Raw genomic sequence first — 10140 nt, 5'->3', positions numbered from 1 at the left:
AATAAGTATGCTCAATTCAGCAGAGCTTTCATTTCTGTGCACAGGAACAGACAGGAAGCTGCTTCCATTTGCAGCAAAGCAACTTTATAAAGACCACGAGAGCAGCAGACAGAAATTTGCTTAGCCACATAACAGGAAGACTTCACCGACCTCAACTCAGCGTAACACTGACATCACCTGACAATCTCAGTTTGCCTTATCAGGCTTTGTCTAGAACATACATGAAGCCCGGCTACTGGTTGTCTCCTGAAGCACATACACTAATATAAAAACACCAGGATGCAGCAGTCAACAGCTGTTGTACATGCAAAATGTGCTTTGTTGTAGCCCTGTTATAAAATATTATAGTTCCATTTTATTTTTTATGTTCTGTGTAGGTGAACGTATACACGAGAAAATAATATGTGAGTTGTAAAATTCATAGAAATGCAAATGAAAACAACACTGTGGAAAGAAAAGAAAAAGAAGAAAAACCTGATGAAAATTGTAACACATTTTAAATCACTGAATGCAGCACGTTAGTATCATTTTTATTAACTAAAGATTTAACAGAAGTTATAACAAACTCAATAACAAAATTTCATATCACAAAGCCTTAATGAGACAGGGAAAATCATTCACTTGCCTGATTTTGTTTTCCTGCTGCTGCTGCTGCTTGTGTCTCAGACAAACATGAGGCTCTTGTGTTGGTGGAGAGCCGGTGCTGTACATTTTCAGCTTGTCTGCTTCGCTCTCAATTTCCTGTTCTCTGTGCTTGTGTGTCTCCTCTGAGAGAGAAAAAAAAACAACCAGTGAGACACAACTTTACAGAAACACACGCCTCAAGAAATGGGAAGTCTCATGTTATGGAAAAATGAATCATTTCTATACATTACAACACTACAACCCCCTTTTTAAAAATAAAAAAAATAAAATGTAAACATCAAGAATGAACTACAATGTTGACATTATATACCGTCATCTTGTCGATATTTTTATATTTAGTTTTTCCAGATTTTACACATTTTTGAGTTGTTCCTCTAAAATTGACATTGAACATAAGGACCATTTGTATTTGTGTGGGTAAAAAATAAATAAATCACCAGTCACAACTGGATTCTCCTTCTCTTACCACGTACACGATGTGCCCTCTAGTGGATAGTGAAGTTAAATACAACCTAAATGTTTTACTAGTCGTTTGTATGTATAACAGGTATCCTTTATCTAATTTCTTCACAGCATAAATTAATATTTCACATATCCACATCTGCATCACTTTTTTCCATTCATGTCTGTGGTGTTTGTCTTTATATATCTTTATTTCCATTTTTCCAAACTAAGATATAACAGCGGATAACCGTTGTAACAAAGTACGACTCAAACCAGTACGGTCGTCAATGGGTATATGTTATATTTTCTTGTGACAAATAAGTAGCCCCGCATTAAACAGGGTGTCAAAAAATTGAGTTGAACTTATAATATTCCTCTCCACGGAAATCTTTAGTAAAAGGCGAAAGATTTGTTCGTTCTGAAGAGAAACATAAGTATACTGCCAAACTACTACAAATTAAGAGCACTAATTCCTTGACATGACTTTTACAGTGATGGTTTTATTAGATTTCAATGAGAAATTGAACGATACACACCATATCCTGTGCTCTAGTGATATAAAGGAGGACAGGGATAAACATAAGTTGGAAAAATAATAGAAAAAACCCAAATAACGTATTTACAAAATGGTTAGAACTCGTACGCAGTGCATGACGGGAAGTGATAAGACGACCTGGCACCTCCCACATTTTGTGATAGACACGTACCGCATCGGAGGAGCTTTTGTTAGCCGTTAAAAGTTATGAGAAATGTGTGTGAGTGTGTGGAAATGCTTAAGATGACAAAATAGAAGAACGACTGTGGTTTTAACTACATTGTAAAACAAGAGTAAACATAATGAGCATGCGAAGTAGTCAATTAGTAAAAACGTGAGAACTCACCGTGGCTACTTCCGTTCCAACAGGAAGTCGTTCCACCAAAAAACGATTTCAAACTTTGAAATGAGATTTTTGTTTAGCATATATTTACCTAGTTTTTCAGCACATTTAAATGATTTAATATTGTTGCCAACATGAATTACTTGATCCAGTTTTTATTACGACCATACACAAAGTTTATAACAATCAGAATGTTAGAAGTACAACAGACAAATGGCAGTTTTGTGCAAAAAACCCAGCTTCATCACCATTATCAACACTGGCTGGATCTAGAATTCTCAACATCTAACTGGCAGGGTTTTCTGTGGCAAAGAAACAGTAACATTAAAATAACCTCTGTATTGAAGGATCAATGCAGTACCAACAACACTTGGAACACAATATCAATTTTCATAAATTTTCTTCATCGTACTATTTATAACATAAGAATATATAACACTATCTCTGTGGTGAACCTCCTGATGTTATTGATGATTAGTGAGCGCACTCAGATTACAGGCCACCTCAAACCATTTAAAGAGGGCACACAATCTTTGGCCTGACTTGTCACCTTCATCATTTCTATATCCAAACAATGAAGTAGTTGTACTCTTTCTTTTGGTCATCTGTTCAAATATAAATATAGGTCAATATTTTAATATAAAATAAGGCAAGTTTCAATTAGTACAAATGTTCCTTCCAGTTTGTCAAACCACTGATTTTTCACTGTCCACAGATACATGATCACAAGACTTGGCTGCAGAACTGATCAGTGTAGCTTTCTTTCATCATCTTGTCAGTTGTGTAAAACTGTAAAAACTGTTGCATGAAAAAGTGTCTATGTGCAGCTTTATTCAGTTCATATGGCCTTGACATCGATGAGGTGGCCATGCTGGGCCGACTGCCTTAAGGTCTTGATCCCTTGAAGTTTGCGGCCGTGGAGTGTGAACTGAGACCAGGCGGCCAGCTGGAGCAGGGCACAGGCGATAGGCACAAACACCAACAAGTAGAAGCAGCCCAGGCGTAGAGGTGGCGTCCCTGAGCCGGAGACAACGTCAGGCACTGAAACCAGGGAGTCCTTCACAGGCTCCCTCTCAAAAATATCATAACCTGGGGGAAAGAAATCCAACAACAAAAAATAAATACAATAACATATTTAACTATTTTCTTACAATATTCCTTTAAATGAGCCAGTATCATAAAATTCTTGATACTGAAATAACCTAAGAATAAATCAGGTCAAATATACAAACATTTAGGTTGTAAATGTATGGAAAACACAAAATACCCGTTATATTTTCAGGACATTAATGAATACAATTATGTCATTTCTTGTCCATGGGTGTCAGCTAAATAAAAATGCAGTGATTTGTGATCAAACGCTTGAAAGTGTGTGTGTGTGTGTGTGTGTGTGTGTGGGGGGGGGGTGGGAACGACAGCTTGCTCAGCTCTACATGAGGGTAAAATAATCTGTCACATGACCACAGCTAAGCTAAATTTCCGACAAGTGCAGATCTGTCTCATTTTATCACTTGTTTTTAATCTTTACAACAATTTCAAACCTCACTAAAGTCACATTGTTGAAAAGGATACAGATTACAGATAAGGTCTGGGAATGTATTTGCTATTTCAGCTGAGCTACTTGATACTTTTTCCTGCAACATTTAAAATTAGCTCCTGTTATACACTTCCTAATAAAGTGCGAGTATGCCAGTGACACAGTACCTGTGTAAACACACAGCAGCCAGGTGCCAATGAGTGGGGCGAATGTCTGGCCCGGTTTGGTCAACAAGGCTACCATCCCGAAGAGGAGAGCGGACGTGGCCTGCTGACGTCGGTTGACCACAAAGTCTTCGTCCACCAGATCAGAAATGACCAGTTTCAGCAGCTTGCACGTCCCCTCCGTAAACACCCGATTACTGGGAGAATGAGAGTGCAGGTTAGAGTCAGCCAAAACAGAAAACATCAACTGCAATGCAATTTATTCTTAACGGTTACACTTTTTGACTTGACAGAGAGGACTAAGGTGTCCCTGGAGCTAAAAAACAAATTGAAATCTTAAACATCACACAGAAAATGTAAGGTATTCTTTATCTGGATAGAAACTCTACAGATAGAGGGTATTTTTTAAAAAGCATGGGATAAAGTCATGATTTGGGGCTACATAAATAAAGCACAGTTTCACAGTATACAACAAGGAAGAGGTGTTGAGTGTGTGTGTCTGCTCATATTGAGAGAGTGGGAGAAAGGGAGTGGTGCAATTGAGCGTGTCTTCATATTGGTTTTCACTATGCACTGGCATACAGCCCAGCACTTTTGTATGACAAAGGAAAGTTAACACAATATTTGAATAGGACAGTATTTGAATGTGACAAACAGTCCTTTGCTTGTCTTAGTAAATAAATGTTGTGCATTAATTCTCGTACTCGCTCAACTCATAATTGATATGCATTGCGGTGTGGTTGTATCTTCAGCTTTAACAAAAAGACAATCATGCGTGTGCATGGCCATACCTAGCAATGAAGATGCACAGCAGATATATGTGGTCAGCCCCGGCAAGCACCATTACCACACTAAGTCCCAGTTTGACCATAAACAGCCAGCGGATAACGTGGTAAACCCCATAACGTTGGCACAGTGTCAGGAAATACAAGTTGTTCAGGTGAGGAGCAATGTAAGAGATCCCTGCATGAGAGCAGAAGCAAAGAAGCATTACAAATTAAAAACAAAACAAAAAACCCCAGCAGAAATGATAAGCTTTTCAACAGAAAATGATATGCATTGCCAACAAACAAGAATGTAAATCAATAAAAACAGAAAACTAATTTACTGGACTTCAAAGCTTCTTGTATTTTGTTCAAGATTTCATTAAACGGTCCAATTTAGATGGCAACTTAAACCTGTTCCTCACATAAGATAACCTTTTATATCTATTTGCGTAAAAAAAAAAAAAAGGGATATGTTTACTGTCTTCACCCTACATCCTACAACAAAACAATTAAACCCAGTGCAATCTGCAGAACAATAAGACCATCCTAAACCTTTAATGGCATTGATAATGATAATAACATCTTAACTCTAGTTTCACAGCGCCTGGATTGAAAGAGCTGAATGTTAGAATTACTTATTTGTTCTTGGCGACCTTACCAAGTAAGATGGAGCCGGTGGAGGCGGAAATATTGTCAGAGAGGAGATGTTCAAGGAAAAGAGGGAAGAAGTTGTTGTTGAAGTGGCAGTGAAATACCTATAGGAAGAGAATTAACATGAATAAAATGTAATTTGAGCAGAAGGAAGAAAAAAATATTGGATACATAAAATCCAGGTTCCATCAGTGTACTTTTACAACTAAAAGTTAAGTTAGTAGCTAAGTTATACAATAATAGACTTGCTGCTTATTTAATAAGGATAATACAGCATATCATATTTTGTACCAAGTATTCTAAAACAAATCTATGTACTGTGTTTACATTCTCAGAGGTTGTTTAATTACAAATTATAATTATGTATTAACCAACATCTTGACATTTACACGACTATTGCAATTAGATAACTACAACAGTAGATTGAATGGGTTAGACGTGTGTTTTAATTATTACATTGATACTGTAAGATAAGACTTCTTTTATAATTAGTACAATATTCATTTGTCCAAATCATCATTTCACATTATTAGAATGAGAGTTACCACATATGGCCCACTTAATCTTGACTAGAACTAAAAACACATTCAATGTCATCAGTAATCTTACCTGAATCAGGTTCATTGACACAAACCACTTGAAGTTCCTGTGTCTGGAAAGCTGCTTAAGGTACAGTCTGACAGTGACAGGTTTTTCCGGTTGGGTAGATGGAGAACTGCCAACACTGATCCTGGAATAGAGTAGAGGAAGTAAAATGGATGAAAATAAAGAGGAAGAATGCCAGTGTTACTGTACATTTAAAATCCTTACTCTTGTCTCAATGTCTCATCCTTTCTTGGACAGGCCATCTGTTGAAAACTATGACGTAGCATCCTGGACACTATGAAAAAGCCCAAGACGGAAAAAGACGCCAGTGTCACACAGAAGAGGCGGAACAAGTAGAAATCCTCTTTGTCCCAGAAAGAGTAGGACAGAAAGACGGAGAACGAGCCCAAAGCGCTGAACACTGAACAGTGGAAGTTGAGGCGCGTGCGATCCGCGGCGGACACTGCCAGGTCAGCCAGCAGGGCACTGTGGTGGAGGTCCACCATGGAGAGGAATCCGTCGTAAAGGCACAGGCACAGCAGGAACTGCAGGCCTGGCCTGGCCCACGCCACCCAGAAGGCCAGGAACGACAGAGCAAAGAGAGGGCCATTTGTGGAGAGAGCCTTCAACCGCTTTAGCACCACTTCTGAGGATGTGACCTGAGAGCCTGACCTGGGAGTAAAAACAAACAAACACAAGGAGGTCACTTTAGTATGACTCATGTCCAATATTCACCTGTGCAAATACAGGAAGAGCAAACTACACACAAAATATCACATCAAACGTCAGGTTGTATGTTTTACGTGATGCATGTGCTGGTGCCTTTTGCTTTGCATGCGATCTATTACCCATATTTTGCAGCGGCTTTATGTTGTCTTCTTTGTTGCTTCATGTTGGCAACTATGTGCACAGTCTAACTAATACTGTGTAAGCTGCTTAAAGTTGTGATTTTGTTTATGTTATGTGCCGCTGCTTGCATGCACATTCCTGTTCTGCAAAGTTTATTATGTTTATTTTGAGTGGGGAATATTTACAGTTTTTTCCCCAAGAGTGGAGGAAAGAAACAGGATGAGGACACTTACTGGGGGGAGTTGAGGAAGGAGCGATCGCTCAGCCAGCCAAAGAGAGGGTCATTCACACTGTTCCATATGAGGAAAACTGTCTGTGGAGCATCATAAGCAACAATTTTCTTTCAGAGTGACTAACCAAACATATTAAAAACATCTTGGCATTATTTGTCAAAGTTAAGATACATTTTTCTGACACATGCTCACATCCATCTTTCTTCTCACTCACCTCTCCCACCCAGAAGGAGATTTTATCAATCTTGTAGACGGACACAAATGTCTCCACATAGTAAAGCAGGAACACGTTGTGAAGGATGGAGATAAAAAGGGACAAAGAGCCATAGAGCACCCCAGTGGAGAAGACACCTTGCCAGAAGCCCCAGACACTCCTGCCCATTCTTCTATTTCAGTCTCTCTGCGCCAAGCTGTAACCATCTCACGGCCTGGCAAACCCAGGGTCACCACATCATCATGACCTAAAAATAAAACAACAAAAACAGTGTAATTCTTTCAGGTGTTTACTGTATTTGTGTGATATTTGTTGGTTATTGAAAGGTGCTGCAGCATCTCATGGGAAATTCTCGGCATGAAACCCCAAATTATACTGCTATTTCCTGTTGTTTCCTGAGGAGTTTTAGTCAGTAAGTACTTAGCAGTTGTTCTGTTGTTCACTGCGGTGAAAGTGAAAGCTGCTTTTCTTTGTAGATCTAGTTCAGAATTGGTATTAACATCCATCTTCAGTGAAGACAGCCTTACATTAATGCATCCTAAATGCATATCCTGTGACCAAGTGATTGGATCTGTCATCCCCTCGCCCTTTATTCAAATACACACTGATGTTAATTATGTATTTAAGGAGTCGGCATGTTTGTGTATGTGAGCATTCTCAAACACCTCCAAATGTGTTTTCTGTCATCGGATCTGAGGATGCATGTGATGGTTTGCGAGAGCTCAGAACTGTAGCTAGTGCAATCTGCCTAAAATCAGATCACTCCGAGCACATGTTAATACCAGGTCTGAATGTGAACTGGGTCAAACCCCAACAACAGAAATAGAGTTATTTGATACTACTCACATGCAAATTGCTGCTTTCACATGGGGGACATTGCGTTATAATGCTGTTTCATTGTGCTCTGTGTAATTCACACCTGCATGCAAAGGGGTGAGATGTTAAGAGGAAAAAGGAGCTGGTAAGGGAATATAATGTTATCTCCATGTCACATCTCAGTTTCAGTCTTACAGGTGAGGACAAACGCCTGCATCAGTTCCTCATTTAACTTTACCTTCTACTTCCGTGTCTCATTGCATTCTCACACGTAGCAGTCCTCTTACTTCACATCTAAGTTGCACAAGCTCAGGCTTGCTATGAGCTTCAAACATATCTTCAGGGTAGAAAGTTGTTTCATAGCCCCAAATAGGTGCCTCAAAGTGATGTGATATCAATCTGTCAGTCAGGCACAAAGTACCATAGAAGCTCTAGCTGTGAAATCACAGGATCTGAGGAAGATCGCAAACTTGGCCAAAGCAATGTTCATGGAGTATGACTAAAAGCTTTCCAACAGTGTTTCTATCAGATTCAGGCAGTAATGCTGGCTGCTCCTACTCCAAAACACACCTTGTATCACATATCATATCAAAAGTGGTCTACCATTCAAGAAGATATGCCTTCAAGTTCATTCATCTTCAGATTAAGAGCCATCATCTCAATCTGCACAGGTGAAAAACCTGTGCAGATTGAGATGATGCACCTGTTGTATTCACTCTTAACAGGTCCACCGTGTACAATTTAGGTTATTCGGACGAAATTGAAGATAAAGTAAATGCTTAATGAAGGGATCATAGATTCTCCAACACACTTAGCAGGGAAGGGTAAGTTGAGGAATGCCAAAAGATATGGTACACAAACAAGGTCGACTGAGCAACAGGTGTCTTGACCATAACTGAAAGGTGAGCCATTTGATCAGGAGTTACAGCTTCAAAATTTAAGAAAAGGTTAAGGCAAGTGATGTACCTACAGATTTGAAAACATAAAGGTCTGAAATTACATACTTAACGCCTTTTATATTTATATTTTGTGTTTTATTTAATAATTTTTAATCTTTATTCATGATATTTGCTTTTAAGTGGGGTTGTCTTGTTGCTTTTACTTCTCTTGTATCTGAATTTTGTGGCTTTGCTTTCGTGTCTCTTTGTCCAAGCAAGCCGGTCACAGCACTCTGTTTAGTGTTTTAAAAGCGGTTATAAATAAATTAATTGTTATTAATGATTGAAAACAGCTGCGCTTGGGCGTTTTCTTACCGGTTCGAATTAATTGAATAGATATTGAGGTCTGTCAGAAGCAGCTGATAAACACAATAGTCTGCGCTGAACAGGTTGCGGAAAGCAGCTAGCATTGGTTAGCATTGGTTAACCTCACGAAAACGCTAACATTAGCTGTGCAGTTAATGTCACCAAGCTGCCTATTGTCTAGTGATACATTCACGACTAACTTAACGTATGTTGAAAACAACTCAAATAGACATTACGTACCAAAGTGTGGGATGGTGAGCCGGTGAAATAAAGTCGTGTTCGGCACGGTGGGTGCTCTGTGGAAGGGCTGAGTCTCAAACACAGGAAGGCGGTGACGTTGTTGGCAGACCGGCCACGTCATGACAGCAGCCGGTTACTCCGTGACACCGTGGACTAGGTTTGCTCCTGTTTCATTGTGTGTGTATTGGTAACTGATTGTGTACTTTGCTGCTGTTATTTTCAATAAAGATTGAGAAAAAAAAAGAAAAAAAGGAAGAAAAAAAAGTGGTTAGGGGTGTTCCCAGCAGTGTTAGAGCGCCATCTAGTGACATAGATAGACAGACAGATAGATAGATAGATAGATAGATAGATATGTATTAAAAGAATACGGGAAAGGAAAGAATGGGATTAAAATAAAATAAAATAGCTGCATTTGTCAATTTTGAAACCCATTCTATTTTTCTCCAGCAGGGGTCAGTCAATTGACACAGAAGAATGAATGAATCAGACGGTGACATCTCATTCTGGTAAACAAAATGGCAAATAAAACACAATTTTTTACATAACATGACCTGTTTCATGTCATATAGCAAGGTGGCTTTCTGTTCTGTACTTACAGTTATTATCTTTTTAACACCTCTACTGTCACCATTAACTCAGTTTTTATTAACCTATTAATTTGTGTGTACATTACCGCCAATGTTAGTGAGTCTTTTTAGTGATTATTTGCCTGTGTCTCTTAAGCTTTTCTTAACTCTTTTAAACACACTGTTATATGTGTTTGTTGTTTTTTTTCAAATAGCTGATGTGTTGATATTGACTTCCCCAACACATTTTTAAAATATATAATAAACAAAAGGTTGGTCTTTTTAAGACCAAGAACCACTTAACCCA

At 38.7% G+C, this 10140-nt stretch overlaps 1 protein-coding gene and 1 non-coding gene across 2 annotated transcripts; both read right to left on the bottom strand.

Moving 5' to 3' along the window:
• Positions 1-1412: 1412 nt before the first annotated feature.
• LOC131449094 (U5 spliceosomal RNA) lies at positions 1413-1527 on the bottom strand. Its single transcript, XR_009234252.1, has one exon. It is a non-coding gene; the product is annotated as a U5 spliceosomal RNA (small nuclear RNA).
• Positions 1528-2106: 579 nt separating this feature from the next.
• Positions 2107-9425, bottom strand: mfsd13a (major facilitator superfamily domain containing 13A). Its single transcript, XM_058622060.1, has 9 exons — positions 9268-9425; positions 6968-7214; positions 6754-6833; positions 5897-6343; positions 5696-5816; positions 5094-5190; positions 4460-4631; positions 3672-3865; positions 2107-3056 (listed from the first exon to the last, which is right to left on the bottom strand). Exons 2-9 carry the CDS (start codon positions 7133-7135, stop codon positions 2806-2808), a joined length of 1530 nt encoding a protein of 509 aa, XP_058478043.1. The 5' UTR covers positions 7136-7214; positions 9268-9425; the 3' UTR covers positions 2107-2805.
• Between the last annotated feature and the right edge of the window lie 715 nt (positions 9426-10140).

Source organism: Solea solea, chromosome 21 (genome assembly GCF_958295425.1).
Source record: "Solea solea chromosome 21, fSolSol10.1, whole genome shotgun sequence".
Classification (NCBI taxonomy): domain Eukaryota; kingdom Metazoa; phylum Chordata; class Actinopteri; order Pleuronectiformes; family Soleidae; genus Solea; species Solea solea.
This window is presented reverse-complemented; position numbering and strand designations above follow the sequence as displayed.

Bases quoted from the DNA above. Each gene is read 5' to 3' on its own strand.
- mfsd13a (XM_058622060.1), bottom strand. From the start codon at position 7,135: ATGGGCAGGAGTGTCTGGGGCTTCTGGCAAGGTGTCTTCTCCACTGGG. The intron at 6,834-6,967 runs GTGAGTGAGAAG...GATGCTCCACAG, and splicing joins TCTCCTTCTGGGTGGGAGAG to ACAGTTTTCCTCATATGGAA. The intron at 5,191-5,695 runs GTAAGATTACTG...CTCTTCCTATAG, and splicing joins TGTCAATGAACCTGATTCAG to GTATTTCACTGCCACTTCAA.